The sequence below is a fragment of the Pelophylax lessonae genome (assembly GCF_965119305.1).
Source record: "Pelophylax lessonae genome assembly, chromosome: 6".
NCBI classification, from domain to species: domain Eukaryota; kingdom Metazoa; phylum Chordata; class Amphibia; order Anura; family Ranidae; genus Pelophylax; species Pelophylax lessonae.
In genome coordinates, this window is record NC_138773.1 from 234,326,456 (window position 1) to 234,344,935 (window position 18,480).

At 44.4% G+C, this 18,480-nt stretch overlaps 1 protein-coding gene across 4 annotated transcripts in view; it reads left to right on the plus strand.

Moving 5' to 3' along the window:
- Positions 1–18,480, plus strand: part of NCKAP1 (NCK associated protein 1) — a 248,857-nt gene that overhangs the window by 153,260 nt on the left and 77,117 nt on the right. For all 4 annotated transcript variants that reach the window (XM_082260288.1, XM_082260289.1, XM_082260290.1 and 1 more), the window contains 3 exons: positions 1,156–1,288; positions 7,435–7,554; positions 16,446–16,585. In XM_082260288.1, coding sequence (XP_082116414.1) covers positions 1,156–1,288; positions 7,435–7,554; positions 16,446–16,585 — 393 coding nt within the window. The remainder of the gene's footprint in view (positions 1–1,155; positions 1,289–7,434; positions 7,555–16,445; positions 16,586–18,480) is intronic.

Sequence of the window (18,480 nt, forward strand, 5' to 3'; positions counted from 1 at the left end):
CCAGCAAAAAAAAAATAAATTGTCAGGGGGCAGTGGGCCGCATTGCCTGCAGTTCCGGGCCGCAGGTTGGACATGCCTGATTTAAATAGTAACTCCACTTTTGTTTAGGAGAGAAAACAGTCCCCTCTGGGTATCACTGTACATCGCAGGGCTTTTATTAAACTTTTTTGCAGATATTTTTACTTTTTATCCGCTGAACAAAAAGCTGTTTTTTTCACTTTTGTCTCTTTGGATACCGAGCCTGAATGGGTGGGACTGGTTCATTGTAGTCAGCTGATGCACTCTGTGTTCTGATTAGAGAGGCTGCAGGGTCTGTATCCCTTTAGAAGTACTTAACTCTTGTAGAATATTTAACCAAAATTAAAATTTATATTACAGGTGGTGTCTAAAGTTTCATTTGCAGACTGAGAAAATCAGAGAGTCAATCACACAATTTTCTGTGGACATTCCGTACACCTATGTACAGAATGTCTGCAGGTTGCCATATTGCTTTACAGATTGCTGTGATGGTAGATTAAAATTAACGTTTTATTTTTTAGAACTTTAAATTGCAATATGGCTTGTATAGCAATTGTTTAGGCTACGCCTTTTTTTTTTTTTTGGTTTTTGCCTCTTTTTTTTTAACACAAAAGTGGAGTTTCCCTTTTTAATTGCTTTAAAATTATAATGTTTTTTTTTGTGTTTTTTTTTTTTTTAGCTTGTTAGATTTTTTTTTTTTACTGCTTTATTTATTACTTCATGACAGTGGGACAGGACATAAGGCAAATGGCCCCTGTTGGGGGATACACATAGGACCACACTTGTTTTAATGTAGAGTGGGAAAGGGTAAGAGCCTCTGCCAGGTTTTTTCCATGTGTTGCCAATTGGGGAGATTTCCTCTGTTCCTCAAACTGGGCGCTATATTTTCTGATATTTTTGCTGTTGTGCATACTATATTGTGTTATTATAGGTGCTTGAAATTTAAATATTACTTTTGGTGTATGATTTAAGGACATGCATACCTCCTTACTCTCCGTTTTTCCATTTTATTTAGGGTATGTGTTTTTCTTCCACCTTTGTGCTATAGTGTCAGTATTTTTATGAAAGAATGCATTGTGCTTGTGAAATTTAGCTAATGTATGTTTATCTTAAAGGGTGAAATGTCTTTACTTTTAGCTTTTACAGTCGGGCATTTGAGAAGATGTTTCAGCAGTGTTTGGAACTGCCATCGCAGTCAAGATACTCAATTTCATTTCCTCTCATTTGTACCCATTTTATGAGCTGCACTCACGAGCTTTGTCCTGAAGAGGTAATTTGTTTTCAGATTCTGCTTCTTGCCATGGTTTGAGTCTTAGCTGAAGCCCTGTCTTTGATTCTTGCTTTTTCTATACAGCAGTGATTGTCCAGCTGTCACTTCTTAACCACTTGCTGACCAATTTTGAAACTTTCTGCATATATGTAAAACAAATAAAAAAATAAAAATAAAATCTATATAATTTTTTTTTTTTTTTTTTGCTAGAAAATTTACCCTCAAACATTACATTTTTTTTTCTGAAAGCAGAGGCCTTGGAGTATATAATGGTGGTAGTTGCACATTTTTATGTTGCACGTCATTTGTGCTGCCATTTATCAAATCCAAGTTTTTAGGGAAAAATACACTTTAATGTATTTTAGTGTACACAATATAATACCCATTTTTGGTCAAATTTAAAAGATTGTGTTGTGTGGAGTAAGTAGATGCCAAACATGTCAAGATTTAGAATTCCTCACACCCATGAAATGATGACAAACTATGGTACCTAAAAGAAAAACCCATGAGCAACGCTTTCAAAGCCTATACAGGTTACCAGTTAGAGTTAAATGTGCACGCTAATATTCACATGCAATCACAGTTTACATGTGCTTTTGGGACCTACGCTTGTGTTTGCATTTTCACATGAGCATAGGGGGATGGGGTTGCTATAAATTTATTTTTATTCATTTGATTTACTTTTTTTTTTTTTTAAACTTTATTGCTATCACAATAATCACAGCATTGGCAGTGACAGGTACTCTTTATTGAGAGATATAGGGTCTAGTATGGCCCTTGATCCCTCCTCTGCCCACCAAGGCAGCCGATCAAGAACACATTTTGATTGTCTCCCTTACTGGCAGATAAAGGCCAGTAAACAAAGAGTCTGAATTGACCAAAGCCTTGTGGCTTATAGGAACGTAAATAAGCATTGCTTCATTCTTTATACAATGCACATGGGAACAAGCCCTAATAGAGTGTCATGTAGAAGGTGAGCATCAGCTGCTAGACTTTCATAATTTTGTGCAGTTATTCCTACTATGGGAGAAGGGTGGCTATTGCCGCAGTACAGCCATAATGCTTCACTATAAATAACTTTGTTTTATATTTTTGGGACACTTATTTCTTCATGGTTGCATTTTGTTTTAGCGCTGAGAAGGGACCTAGCTGGCTCTCTTGCTAAATTGCTCATTCAATATATTAGAGCAGACTTTCGATCTAGGCTCCTTCCAGCAGTTTCAGTAATGCCCTGTCCACAAATGTTGGCATCTCCCAGTTGATGGGTATAAGTCAATAGTGGTCAACAAAAAAAGAACTGCACAAAATTCAGTGTCAGAGACAGCAGACACATAACAGGATATAGTCAGACTTTATTCAGACATAAATCAGAATATGGTCAGAGATGTTCAGGGGACTGCACTCATGCTGTAGGAGACTGTCAGATGGTGAACATACTATAGCATTTGTTGGAGACTGGGGACATGCTTCAGGAGATGGTCATAAACTAAAGACATATTACATGAGACTGCTAGAAATTACTGCTAGACCAGGGCACTAGGGAAACACAAATTAGTCTCTTAACAGGGAAACACAAAAACTGCCGAAGGGCTGCAGGTTGGGCACAAGGGTATAAGTAGATTATCTTTTATTTTATTTATGTTCTTTTGTATCATAAATGCTGCGCAGGTACATACTATAGCTAAATTAAAAAAAAAAAAATTAATTCCACTTTAAGTGTTTTATGAAAATCCCTGTGTGCTAATCTCGTATACCCTTTTTTTTTGTAGCAGACAAAATGTCTTGTGTAGGTTTAAGTTATTTTAAACAATTTCAACTCAGCATTTTTTACGGTTGGGTGCTACACAGCTGCCAATGCTGTTTTTCTTGCAGTTCAACTTAAAAGATTCATCCGTCCCATTTCAAGGCATCAAAGATTTATATCCAAGCACAATAGGTTTTCAAAATAATTGCATTAACAGATTTTTGCTCCATAGGATACTCCTTTATTTCTTCTTTTTCCCATGTGTTGAAATAAGTGACAAAGTAAATATTTTAATCTCTTTTGCTCGCAGAGTAGTGGTGTCATGTTTTACATAGAAAATGTTTTCAAAATTAGCTAAATAATGTCTATTTAAAAATAGGAAGTCCATCTTAAAATTTGGAATTGCACATGATGTTTTAAAACAAGTGGATGTTACCTTTAATTTCCTAACCTACACTAGAAAATGACAGCTGGAATCTCATCATGTTCTCATTAGAGATCTCATTACACACACACACACACTTTTTTTTTAATTACATTTTTTTCTACTCTTTCGTTCATTGTTGGACACAGCTCCTGATCTTCTTAACCATTGGGTTATACTGCGCCCTATAGGAGTAGGACACTAGGCAGAATAAGAACTTGACTACATCTATGTACAGCCCCAGGAGGTATACCCCCCCCCCCCTCTCTGCTATAGGTACTCAGTTTTTTTCAGCCTAGTCAGGAGTAAGGACCTAGTTCCTTGCTGGGATCTCTGGTCCTGGCAATTTTATATCTTTTTTTTTTTTTTTTTTTTCTCCTGGTGTTTTCCTGCAAAACCTACAATTAACTGCCGGACTGGGCGATTGGCTGGATAATCTAGATCCAGTGGTCACCCCAGTCTGGCCAGCACGTCCTGACCTGAGCTCTGCACTAGGTCGACCACAACATAGCCCCACTGGACGGAGGATAGCCTGCGAGTTAAACCCCATTGCGAGGATTGTGGCACTGTCACAGGATCCACTAGCTGATGCCACAGACGCGCTGGCGGCCTCCAGGAGCCAGTATCGTCTAATTTACGCCATCCCTCCTCTCAAGCTTCTGCCTAGACTCTTGCGCAGGATTGAGGCAGAAGGAATTCCGGTCCTTCTAGTGTCCCCGGGTTGGCATCGCCGGTCTTGGTACCCCAACCTGATGTGGCTTGTCGCGGACGCCCCTTGGAGACTACCTCTCTGCTGTCCCGAGGTCCAATCTTCCATCCTGCTTTACAGTCGCTAGCTTTGACGGCTTGGCTGTTGAAAGCCAGGTGCTGAAGGATAGAGGTTTGTCTGGGTCATGATTCCTACACTGAAAGCTAGGAAGTCTACGTCTAGGAAGATCTAACATCGTACGTGGAAAGCATACATTTCGTGGTGCAAGTCGCTTAGTGTTCACCCTCACTCTTTTTCAGTGGCTCGAGTCTTGATCTTCCTTCAACTGGGAGTTGAGCAGAAATCGGCCTTGAGTACCATTAAGGGCCTGGTGTCAACCTTGGCAGTTGTCTTTCAATGACCCTTGGCCACCCACTCCCTAGTGCATAATTTTATTTAGGGGGTTCAACATTTGACTTCAGTGCGGTCCCCACTACTGCCTTGGGATCTCAAGTTGGCGCTTTCAGCTCTACAGAAGCCTCCCTGTGAAAATATTCGGGAGATTCCCCTGCTTACGCTATCCCAGAAGGTGGCCTTTTTGGTGGCTATCACCTCTACGTGCAGGGTGTCGGAATTGGTGGCGTTGTTCCCTTTTATTTGGTGGTTCTTGCCCCTGTCTGTCGTCCTTCCAAAGGTGAAAATGGTAGGCAGTATGTCGCTCATAGGTAGTGCTAGGGGAATAACAGCTGCAATAAAGGGTTAGTGCCAAGAAATGTATCCAAGGTATGTGACCGGGATACAGATCGGCATTACACAGTGAACCATAAGAAGGTATTCAGCAGCTACTAAATGCAACAGCCTGCAGCTAACCTTCTACCCACATTGCTTAGCGTTGTGAGCCCAGACTGCCCACACTTCCCATCCACACCTCCGTGACGTCAGACGCCACCGCCGGCTGCCGCACCAGCCTCCTCACCGCTGTCCACTGTGATCCGGAAGACAAGAGCGGGCCTCTCCAGTCCTCTGAAACCAAGTGACTGCCTGGACGCTGCATACATCACCAGCCGCTCTCGGAGCGTGATGATTGACTCGCGATTTCTTTTACTACTATGTAAGTTACTACATATTTGTTGTAATAAAAAACTTTTATCACACTCAAGAGGCGCTTTCCCCTCCTTTTACTTAATTGTCCTTCCAAAGGTGGTCTCGGATTTCCATCTGAATGAGAACATTGTGTTGCCTTCCCTGTGTGTCATGCCAAAACATCCTAAGGAAATTGCGTTGCATTCCTTGGATGTGGTTCGGGCTATTGGGGTGTACCTGGCAGCTACAGAGTCTTTTAGGAAGTCAGACTCCCTATTGGTGCTTACAGATGGACCTTGAAAAGGACTGCCCACTTCATCTGCGATCATTTCTAGATGGATTAGACAGACGGTGACTCAGGCCTATTTGATTAAGTGTAAGGTTCCTCCTTTCCCTGAGAAGGTTCACTCTGCGCAGGCGCTTAGTGCTTTCTAGTGGGGCCTTCTGTAATCAGGCGTCAGTGATGCAGGTGTGCAAGGCGGCTACTTGGTTGTCAGTGCACATTTTCACAACACTTAGAATGGATATGTTGGCATCTGCCTTTTTGGGCTGCAAGGTTTTGCAGGCTACTGTTTAGGGGGCTTGTTCCCTCTTTGGGGCTGTAATGTTTTTCAGGTGGGCTCCATTTATTTTGGTTGAGTCCCTGTTACCTGGTTGGCTACAGTTTAGCCTTGGGAATTTTTTCTTGCTTTTCCCACCCCTCATGTTTGACACTGCTTTGGGATGTCCCAATAGTTAAGAAGATGAGGAGTTGTGTCCGTCAATGAACGAAAGAGAAAATGGGATTTTTGACTTACCGTAAAATCCATTTCTCTGATGTATATTGATGGACACAGCACCCACCCCTCTATGGAGTTGTATTATCTCTGATGCTGCTTGTAACAAAACTGAGTGCCTATAGCAAAAAGGGGGAGTATACCTCCTGGGACTGCCCATAGGTGTAGTCAAGTTCTTTTTCTGCCTAGAGTCCTACTCCTGTAGGGGGCAGTATAACCCAATGGTTAAGAAGATCAGAAGCTGTGGCTGTCAATGAACATCAGAGAAATGGATTTTACGGTAAGTAAAAAAAATCCAGAGGCAGAAAAAAGCCCAAACATTGTTCAAAATTTTGATTTAAAAAAAAAAAAAAAAAAATGATTTTGAGGTCCGCTGCCTGCGGCACCCAAGGAAAGTGCGAGATTGTATCCTACATGTCTCCATATTACTAGCAGGGAATGTAATGAATGGCGAAAATTAGGCTTCCCACCTGTTAGCTAGGGTCTCCTCACACAGCAGAAGCAAAAGAATGTTGCATCATTTCTACTTCCAGCGCGAAACATGTTGTCAATTTCAAGCGTTTGTAACCCTAAAAAAATATATATATCTCTATCCTCTTCCTTTAAATCGTGTTAAACAGCACAGTGCTTGTGCTGTGTAATTTGTCCCTTTTGTATAATGTATTATACCTGGCTGATCCTGCCTGTTCTTGTCTCCCTCTGTCTCTGCTGACTACGATAATCATGGCTGCTGATCCATGACACAGTGGTCAGCTTACGTACCTCCGTCATCACACTGTATCCTATCTGCTCTCTCTCTCCCTCTCCCCCTCCCTCCCTGCCTGTCAGTTCTGATGCTGGTGTGTGTGTGAGAGCGATCTTACTGCTTGCCCCTCGCCTCCTACTACTCTTCCCTGTCACTTGAAATACCTTTTTAAAAGTAGCTTGTATCCCCTCTGTTTTATCAGGATCTAAACTACTAGATATGTTTTTTTTAAACTCTAATCGTAAATGCCTTATCTCACAGTGGTCACATGACCTTCCTCTCCTGGCCAGCTGATGTCAGAGGGTTATCTCAGGCCCTCCCTCTGCATCCCTTACACAGGGAAGATAGAGCAGAGGAATGTCACTGACAGCAAGTCATTGCTATATGAGAAGGTATTTACGATTGGAGTTTTTAAAGAACGGACACAGTGCTACACATCTTGATTAAACAGAGGGGATGGCAGTGTGTTTTATCATCCTGACTTTACAGCCACTTTAACATCTACAAATGGTGTAGTGTTTCCATATTTTGTCCAATCCGTGTGTGTGTGTGTGTACACACATATATTTTTATCCCATGGAAAAAGTTACAAAGTAGTAGATGACTTTAAGTTGTTGATAATTCAGTGTATCTCCTTCATTAACTGGGAAATTGATTACGGAATGTCCTTTGCTACATCTCTTTAGAGACATCACATTGGAGACCGGAGCCTATCGTTGTGTAACATGTTCTTGGATGAAATGGCAAAGCAAGCCCGCAATCTCATCACAGACATCTGCACAGAACAGTGTACTTTAAGTGATCAGGTAAGTATCTTAATTACATCTGCCATATTACTTTCTCTTGAGGTTCAGTATACTTTTTTTCAGCTACATACATGCCCTTAATGTGACACTAAGCGATATCCTTATTCTCCAAAAATAATCTATACACATTAGCCTACTTCATAGCTCTGTAATCTATTTTTCATTAAATTGCCGCTGTGTTTTCTGCCTCCTCTGCTCTGTCCTCCATGAGCTCCCAAACCTCTCCTATTTACCCCTCTCTTCCATTTGTTTGGAATGAGCAGTGCACATTAGTTGAGGTCATGTGCACACTACACATCCCATAGTCTATAATCCCTAGTCCATTACGGGAGCAAGCAAACTAGGGTGGCTACATTCCTTCATACAGTGGGACCATGGAGAATGAATGTAGCCCACCCTCTAACAGGATGCTAGATGATTACAGCAAAAAAGAAAAAAAAGTTTGGAGGAGACTGAGCAGTAGAAGGAACTTTTGAGTTAAAGAAGAACTCCAGGATCCTTAGGTTTGCATTTTCAGATCCCTCTCCCCAGGCTTGATTAAAAACCGGCATAGTGTAATATATAATGGCTCAATTTTTATAGAATTCTAGCTTTTTTGTCCCTGGGACATCAACCCCTCATTCAGAAATAAAGCTGTTTCTGTGCGCAGGGAGGAGGATTTTTTCTCTTATCTGCACGTCACATCCCTGAACGTAAATGGCACTGTATTTCCCATAATGCAAAGGGAAATGCAAGTAAGTGGAGGTTGTGTGGGCGAAGCTAAAGGCCTCATATAGAATACATAAAGACCCCACTGATGTCCGTCAAATGATGTAGTAATGGGTGGTTTATACCAGAAGTCTGAGACTTCTCAGCCCACCCACTGCAGTGAGCAGTGATGTAATTACATAATCGCTTGCTGAAACAGATCTTCTGTGGGGAAGTTACAAGACACTGGACATGGTTTTAGAGAGCACAGCAACCACCGGTCTAACAAAACCGATATGCAAATGAATGAGCTGTGTATTCAAAATGTAAGCGCTGTTTTCTCACTGGCAGAAGTATAGCTGGAAACAGGAACACAATCAGACAAGATGATGGAAAAAGAAAAAAAGCACCTTTTAAAGACTTAAAAAAAGTTTGTCTGCAGTTGTTCTTTAAGAATACTGTACATGTATAAAAAGATTTTTTTTTTTTAAACCAGGTTATGTCTCTTTAAAAAAAAATCAAATCTATTAGTAATGTATGACTAGTAGTCATATCTATACTTTTTTTTTTATTTATTTTTTAAGAACTGCTCTTCTTTTGGCGATGTCCATTAGGCAAACAATATGGCCACTGGACCTTTCTGTGTCAATGAAATTTACACATGGTAAGCACCAGAAAATCAATTAGCCCATTTAGTGACTCATACAGAGGCTGCAGTGAGCTGCAAGTAAGGCAGTTAAAACTGCAGAATAATAATAAGCCCCAGAGGTTGCCTTCTTTACCTTTTCCAGTGCTTCCCAATCTGTCAGAGGGGCACAATAAAAATGTACAAATTGGCCGAACAACTTTAAGGGCTCTTTCACAGGGTCCGCCTCCGTAGGCGGATCCATGCTGCTCAGCGGGGATCGATCTGCGATCCCCGCTGAGCCGGCGGATGACAGCTCAGTCTCTGCTTGCAGTGCGGCGAGGGAGGTGTCACAGCCCTCGCTGCTCTCTATGGGGGATCGGATGAGAGCGGACCGCCTGTCCGCTCTCATCCGATCCGATCCCCAGGACGGATGGAAAATAGGGTTTCCATCCGTCCGGATTTCATGGACAGGATCGGATGCGGATGGCAGCGGGTGTCAGCGGACATGTCACCGCTGACATCTGCTGCTCCATAGGGCTGAATGGGGCATCCGATCAGATCCACCTAAAAAACTGACAGGCGGATCTGATCGGACCGCCCGTTTGAAAGAGCCCTAACAATTCCACACTCATACCTAGCTAGTTACTGAAGCTCAAGCATTGCATAATGTGGTGGTGGTATATTTGTATAGCTGTTGTCATTCAGTAAATTGATCATTGTATTGGGTTTTCAGGGACATTTAAAATCCATTAAGGATCCATTCACCCTAGGTGCAGGGAGACTGAACTGGGCAGCCAGTACTCTTTTTTTTTTGCAGTGCAACCCAATGTGAGGCAACTCTGCCTCACATCACACAGCAAGCCAGTTGATCAGTGTGTCATTTCAATAAAGTTTAAGAAAAAAAACAAAACGTGCAATGCGCTGGTGCAAGATCAGCTCTGCATTGATTCCACTGGACTGCACCTCACGCAGTAATTGGTGTGAGTTAGCCCTAAAAGTAGCTAGTAGCAGCTCTGATGTTCCTCTGGGTATTGCTGGGCTTGTGCTTTCTGGACAGTGGTTGGTAAGAACTGTGTGCAGGCATGAGAACGAATTGGCTGCTTAGGTGGAGACCGATACGGAGGGCAGTGCTAAAGGTTTTAGTGTTTAGTTCTTATTTCTCTATCGCTCATTGACAGACGTAGTCTTCTTGATTCTCAAGAGCTGGGTTATGTTGTCTCCGCAGGAGTAGGACTAGGCAGAATGACAAAACGTTCTGGCTCCACCTTAGGGGCAGTCCCTGAGGGTATATCCTCCCTCTCTCTGCTACAGGGAATCAGTTTTTTTCTGTCTAGTCAGGAGTAAGGACCTAAGTTCCTTGCTGGGATCTTTTGGTCCTGGCAAGACTTTTTTTCTTTAAGAAAAAGACATTTTTTAGGTAGTTTTCTCCAGTGTTTTTTTCCTGTGAGATCTTCAAGCAAAAATGCCGGACTGGGCGACACTTGTGGTCACCCCAGCCGGCCTACGAGCGCGCGCAGACCATGGCATTGCGCTTGGTCGGCCGCGACATATTCAAGTAAGTATGCGGGGCCGGGCGACGGGCTGGATGTTGAGATCCAGTGGTCACCCCGGTTTCTGCCTACGAGCGCGTGCAGACCAGTGCGCTGGGTCGGCCGCGACGGAGTCCCAGTAAAGGGACTGACTTTGCGAGTTAAAGGTCTCGCTTGGACGCCAGGTACCAGAGAGTCGAGGCGTCCACAAACCCCCACCCCGGTGGAGAGGGTATTGTGAAGAGAGGGTGCCTGTCGGTTCGGTATGGTGAGTAAACGTTCCCTTTTTTTCCTCATTATGAGGCAGTATATATTATGGGCCCCTCCATATATGGTCAGTATATATCTGATACTTACAAGTCCCCCTTGTAATACAGCATGTGTTTGTGGGAAGTGGACTTGGTTCAAGAGCTAACACTCTACCCAGCAGACTGTAACATTACAGCAGACATAGGAGGTATAATCCTACCTTATGTGCAGTGTATCTCTGTAGATCCATATGTCACCTCTTAGCAGAGTGCAGGTGGATGGGCTGGGAAGACGATATCGGCGGTCCGCCGCCATTTTGCCGTAGACCGAATGCATGTATGTCCTCAGGTCACGCCGGCCGCCATGTTTTTGGAGTCTTATGTCTCTTCTATGGGGGCGGCCATGTTTTGTGAGCCCAGCTACCTCGTGGAGGGCTGGGAACGCCGGAAGGCGTACACAGGGGGCGGAGCCACGCCTTCTGCCCGGGAAAAAGCAAACAGCTCCTTCCAGTCTGTGTAAGACAGACGCTGACTGCAGTTTGTTGGAAACTGCACTGCATCGGTTGGTGAGCCTTGGGGGTCCCTCTCTCTCTCTCTGGGATCGAGAAGCAGGTATTCTGAGGGGCGCTATTGCGCTAGGGGGAGACACACAAAAAAAAAAAAAAAAAGAAAAAGTTTTTTTGTTTTGCTGGCAAAGGTGTCCTGTATTAACATGGACCCTGCCACTCATGTATCTCCTCCGGATCCCCTCGAGGGGTCTGCGGGATCCTCCAGCACCCCATTGACAATTGAATCTTTGTCAGCTATTATGGAAACTTTTGTGTCCCGGGTGGAAGTGGCTTGTCAGGGACAGGGCGCAAGAAAGCGACCCCCGCCTAACCCCTTATTATCTGAAACCTCGGATTCAGACTCTGAGCCTATTTCTGCAGTTGCAGGTACTTCATCTGGTATTGGTGTCTCGGGTCCTGTCTCTTCAGACAGTGAGGAGGATGTTTCGGCATCCGCCATAGCCCGAGAGGAAGCGTTGGTAAACGCACTCATTGTATCTGTTCAAGAGACTTTAAGGTTACAGGGTATTCCATCAGAAATAGCTGAAACTGAGATCCCTTTTGGGACTAAAAAGCGCATCAAAGTGGCGAAGGTTTTTCCATTGCCCAAATGTTTTGGCAATCCAATCGAAGAAGAATGGCGTCTGCCAAAACGCACTTTTAATATTTCTAAACGCATTGACAGGCGTTATCCGTTTGAGGAAACCCTTATTAAGAAATGGACAGAACCACCTGTGGTGGATTCACGTATTGCTAGATTGAATAAAGCCACGGTTATTCCTTTAGAAGACGCTCCGTCTTTTAAAGATCCAGTGGATCGCAAGATAGAAGCTATGTCTCGCACCATGTTTTCCTTGATTGGATCAGCTTTCAGACCAATAATTGCTATTGGTCTGGTTTCGCAGGCTGTAACTGAATGGACCAAGTGGTTACGCCGGGACTTAGAAGAAGTCCCTCAGGCGGTATCAGATTTGTTGGAACAAATGATACAGGGGTTACAGTTTGTATGTGATGCGGCGTTAGACGCCACTCCATTAATGGCGCGAGCATCAGTCTCAGCAGTGGTTCTCAGGCGTACACTGTGGCTAAAAGGTTGGTTAGCCGACCAAGGTTCCAAAAAAAGCATTGGCTAATATCCCCTTTTCAGGAGAGCGTCTATTTGGAGCCAACTTAGATGAGATCATTAAGGATCTCACCGGTGGAAAAAGCACCTTTTTACCGCAAAATTTTAAAGGTAGAGGAACTCGTCAAAGACGAGGGCCTTCTTTTTCTGCTCACAAGAGGTTTTTTCGTCCAGCGGGTGAAAAAACTAAGTCCTCCAAAGCTCCTGCAGGAGGCGTCAGGGGTCGTTGGTCGGGCAAGCAAAAGCCCGCCCCCTCCAGACCTGAAGATAAACCATCCAAAGCCTGAAGGTGCGCCCCCACCCATAACTGGGCTGGGGGGACGTCTTCGCCGGTTCCCGGATCCATGGCTTTCCAGAATCCCGGACAAATGGGTTTGCGAAGTCATAAGGTCAGGGTACAAGATCGAGTTTCGATCTCTCCCACCGGCGCGATTCTTCCCTTCCAATATCCGACTATCCGCAGATCGTTTAGAAGATCTGCGGAGAGCAGTCACAGATTTACTACAACAAGGAGTGGTAGTCCACGTTCCTTGGACAGAACGGTTTCAAGGGTTTTATTCAAACCTGTTTACAATACCCAGGAAAGAGGGCAAAGTGCGTCCAATTCTGGACTTAAGAGCACTCAATTCTTTCGTCAACATAAGAAGATTCAGAATGGAGTCCATTCGCACGGTAGCAGCCTTCCTGCATCCAGGGGATGTCCTAGCGTCCATAGACATCAAGGACGCCTATCTTCACATTCCCATTTTCGCAGGACATCAGCGTTTTCTACGCTTTTCCGTAGAGGAGAACCACTATCAGTTTGTGGCGTTACCTTTCGGTCTCGCCACGGCTCCGCGGGTCTTCACAAAGGTGTTGGCCCCAATGTTGGCACTTCTGCGCCAAAGAGGTATATCGATTCTAGGTTACCTAGACGATCTTCTGCTTCATGCAGAGTCTCCTCAGACCTTGCTACAAAACATAGAAATTACTATGATTTCTTTACAGGAATTCGGGTGGCTGGTGAACCAGCAAAAGTCATTTCTGGTTCCCACCCAGAGGCTCGAATATCTGGGTCTAATTCTAGACACAGTCAGGACAAGAGTTTTTCTTCCGGTAGGGAAACTCCGAAAGATTCAATCAGCAGTCCAGTTGTTACTGTCCAACAGCTGGTCTTCCCTTCGGACTTGCATGAGGGTTCTGGGGTTGATGGTGGCTTCATTCGAAGCAGTCCCATTTGCCCAGTCCCATACCCGAATTCTTCAGCAAGAGATTCTTCTCAGATGGAATCGGAATCCGGAATCCCTGGACAATCAGATACGATTGAGCAAACAGACCAGAGAGTCTCTGGTTTGGTGGCTTCGGTCTCCAATGCTCAGCCAGGGAAAGTCATTTCTGCCAATGTATTGGACGATAGTGACCACGGATGCCAGTCTATCCGGATGGGGAGGAATTCTTGGTCAATTATCTGTCCAGGGACTTTGGTCCCCGGAAGAATCCAGGTTACCGATAAATGTATTGGAACTGAGAGCGATCAGACTTTGTCTGATTCACTGGACCGAGCAGCTCCAGGGCAGCCCGGTTCGGATCCAGTCGGACAATGCCACGGCCGTGGCTTATGTCAATCACCAGGGGGGCACCAAGAGTGTCCGAGCGGCCAAAGAAGTGGCTTGCATTCTTCGCTGGGCGGAACGATTTGTTCCAGCAATCTCTGCGGTGTTCATTCCGGGGGTGGAGAATTGGCAGGCAGATTATCTCAGCCGTCAGACCCTGGATCAGGGGGAATGGTCCCTCCATCCAGACGTTTTCCACCAGTTGTGCCTACGGTGGGGCACCCCGGATGTGGATCTGTTGGCATCACGATTCAACAGGAAAGTTCAGAGATTCGTGGCTCGCTCCCGCGATCCTCTAGCAGAAACCGCAGACGCACTGATCGCCCCGTGGGGGCAATACAAGCTAATATATGCCTTCCCTCCTCTCGCGTTACTGCCAAGACTTCTTCGCAGAATAGAGGAGGAAGGAATCCCAGTAATCCTGGTAGCTCCGGACTGGCCTCGTCGAGCTTGGTACACCGACATGGTCAGACTGGTGGCGGACGTCCCGTGGAGACTTCCTCTCAGGGAGGATCTACTGTCTCAGGGACCGATCTTCCATCCTGCTTTACGATCGCTGGCTTTAACGGCCTGGCTATTGAGACCCAGGTGCTGAAGGACAAAGGTTTGTCAGCTTCAGTTATTCCTACTCTAGTTGAAGCAAGGAAAGCGACTTCCAGAAAGATTTATCATCGCACATGGAAGTCCTACATTGCATGGTGTGAACCTTTGGGGTTCCGTCCTCGGTCTTATTCGATTAGTCGAATATTGGCTTTTCTGCAACAAGGGGTTGAGCAGAAACTGGCCTTGAGTACTATCAAGGGTCAGGTCTCAGCATTAGCCATCTTCTTTCAGAAGCCTTTGGCTACTCATTCCTTGGTGCGGAGCTTCATCCAGGGGGTGCGACATCTGGCTCCGCCAGTGCACGCGCCGTTACCCCCCTGGGATCTTAATTTAGTGTTGTCGGTTCTTCAGAAACCTCCCTTTGAAGATATTAGGGAGATTCCTTCTACCCACGTTGTCCCAGAAGGTGGCCTTCTTGGTGGCTATTACTTCTGCACGCAGGGTGTCAGAACTGGCCGCATTATCTTGTCGTTCACCATATCTGGTGGTTCATAGAGATAAGGTGGTTCTTCGTCCGAATCCATCCTTCCTACCAAAAGTGGTTTCAGAATTTCATCTGAATGAAGAAATTGTATTACCTTCCCTGTGTCCTAAGCCCAGTCATCCTCGGGAGTTTGCTTTACACTCCTTGGATGTGGTCCGGGCGATCAGGGTATACTTGAAAACGACAGACTCGTTTCGCAAGACGGATTCACTTTTTGTGATCCCAGATGGACCCAAAAAGGGGTTGCCTGCATCTGCCGCGACCATTTCCAGATGGATCAGACAGACGGTAGTGCAGGCTTATTCTATTAAGGGTCCCGTTCCCTGTTAAGGCGCACTCCACTCGGGCACTTAGTGCGTCTTGGGCCTTTCGCCATCAGGCGTCAGTGGTCCAGGTGTGCGAGGCGGCTACCTGGTCGTCGGTGCATACCTTTTCTAAACATTATAAAGTTGATGTAATGGCATCGTCTGATGCCTCATTTGGCCACAAGGTTTTGCAGGCCGCAATTTGAGGAGACCAGTGGTCTACCTCGAGGGTTTTTTCCGTTGGAAAATTTTTCTTTAGTCTCATTCTTTGTTTATAATGAGCCTTTAAAACTTCTAGTTTGGCACCGGTTGGGCCTTCTAGATTGGATTTGATTTTGTCAATCCCACCCCTCATTTGTGGCACTGCTTCTGGATGTCCCAGCTCTTGAGAATCAAGAAGACTACGTCTGTCAATGAGCGATAGAGAAAAATGGATTTTTGTAAGAACTTACCGTAAAATCCTTTTCTCTTAAGCTCATTGACAGACGTAGTACCCGCCCCTCTATCATTGAGTTGGGTTGGGTTAAATTCTCTGTACTGCTTTAAACAGAACTGATTCCCTGTAGCAGAGAGAGGGAGGATATACCCTCAGGGACTGCCCCTAAGGTGGAGCCAGAACGTTTTGTCATTCTGCCTAGTCCTACTCCTGCGGAGACAACATAACCCAGCTCTTGAGAATCAAGAAGACTACGTCTGTCAATGAGCTTAAGAGAAAAGGATTTTACGGTAAGTTCTTACAAAAATCCATTTTTCCCTGTCCCTGCCTTGGGTCTGAATGAAGCTTTGATTGTGAAATTAAAGACTCTTTTAAATGGGAGAGAAGTCCTACCATCTTGTAGACCAGTTTTTTTGTACTCTGGTTTTCTTTATAGAGCTTACCTGGATGGTTCCATTGATTGGAAATAGATTGTAATAGGTTCATGTGCAGGGAATTCTTGGCTGTGCTTGCTACATGCAGCTCACCATCCATGAGACACAAGTTTTTTGTTTTTGTGTTTTCCTATGTAATTTAGTGATTTATTAACATTTTTAGCTGTGGTGCTGAAGAGGGGTAGAACACTTGTCTTAGCTGGAAGGTTTCTCTAGTTGCCATTGCTTTTAGGATAGCTTCTTCTTTTTTAACACTTTTATTATTCTACTGTAGCTCCTGCCAAAACATTGTGCCAAAACGATCAGTCAAGCAGTAAATAAAAAGTCAAAAAAGCAGACTGGAAAGAAAGGAGAACCTGAAAGAGAGAAGCCTGGAGTTGAAAGCATGAGAAAGAACAGACTTGTGGTAACAAAGTAAGACCTCTGTTACGCTTACCTTTGTATTTAATAAGGCCAATCTCTACCCATTTTTCTGCAGGAAATGTGCTATCCCTAGGAAATCTTGTAAGACTTGAAATTCCCTTTTTATTAGGGTTGATGTTTTTACGTTGGTGTTTTGTTTTCCTTTTTATTAAAGATTTTAAAATTTACGCTGGGAATATATGTTCGTTTTTTTTTTTCCAGTTCAACCATGTTGGTTAAATGAAGGGGGAAAAAAAAAAAAACCTGACAGATAGTGGCATTAACACAACGATGTCTGATACAAGGATTTCTTCCGATGTGCTTCTGTATTTTGCTATTTGCTGCAAGCACTGAGTGAATACTGGTTTTCCAGCTTGTTGACTGTTCAACAGACTGGTTTCTGGTAAACAGACAGCAATACACATGTCCTGAAAGCTGGCCCGTTCCTGCTGACCCAGCTAACTTTTTGTGCATGTATAATCGGCTAAAGAGTTTCTAAAGCCTGAACATTTTTTACCTTCATGCATTGTCTGCATAAAGGAAACAATTCCCCAGTGTTTGTATCACCCCCCCCCCCCCCCCTCAACCATCTTTTTACTTACCCAAGTCCTAACTTGATCCAGCGTTGTGCCCATCTGCAGCGGCTCTTTCCTCGCTCTCTGCTCAGAGGGAGCCATTGGCTCTTGCTGCTGTCAATTAAATCCTGTGAGTGAGGTGCGGGGCTGGGCCGCTCTGTGTGTCAATAGATGCACATAGCCTGGCTTAGGGCTGAGCCTGCAGGTGTGCCGCAATAGGAAGTAGTTTCCCATGATGGCACGTAAGGAAAAAAAAGGAGCCTGGATCGCTGGCGGGGAACCCAGAAGAGGAGGTTCAGGGCTGCTCTGTGCAATAGCAAAGTTGGTAAGTATAACCTGTTAATTTTTTATAAAAAATAAAATACCTTTACAAATGCTTTAAAGTGATCATAAATTCTCTGTTTATTTTTTTCTAAAAATAATAAACATGTTATACTTGCCTGCGCTTTGCAGTTGTTTTGCACAGCGCAGCCCAGATCCTCCTTATCTTGGGTCTCTTTCCGGTGCTCCTTGCCCCTCCCCCCTGCTGAGTGCCCTCATAGCACCCCAGACACGGAGCTGTGGCTTGGCCCAACCCCTCTCCTCATTGAAAAACAAAATTCGGTGTAACCGAAAAAAGAACTGCGCAAATGGAGTGATATTTAACAATGAATATATAAATTAGGGAATTTCTTCCTCTAGCGAGCAGCAATAAAAACGTGAAAACGCAATATGTGATAGTGAATATGGGTTATTGCGCTCAGCAGTATACTCACAATAAAGTGCTAATGCATAAATAACATAAACATATGAACCAATTATTTAAAGGTGAATATTCCAATGAATATAGCAATAATAAAAATAATAAACATAGTCCTTGAAAAGTGCTCGGTGCAAACTTTAAGTTCCAGCAGCAAATACAATTGGACTTGATGTGAAATGCCTTCACCAATCACCATACACCCAGTGCTCGGATAAAATACTTCTTACCAAAAGAAGTTGACCCCTTAGTTATAGGGGGTCATGATCGCAATGTATCTCCACAAGAGCTCCAAAATCTCCTATTACAGTCTTCACATCCAGTGTGTGATAAGCCAGAAGTAAACAGATGACTCCGAGACTCCGGACTGGGGAGCTGGGACTGGGAGCCTAAGCTTGCTTTCCACGGTCCATCCCATTCACTCACGGGGTCACACTGACACTGCTGAGAGAGAGTGCAGTGAAGTCCAGATTAGAATTCTTCATTCAGTTACACCCGCTGAGCCTTAGCCTGCTGCTTGCCTTTCTCAGGCAAGCAGCAGGCTAAGGCTCAGCGGGTGTAACTGAATGAAGAATTCTAATCTGGACTTCACT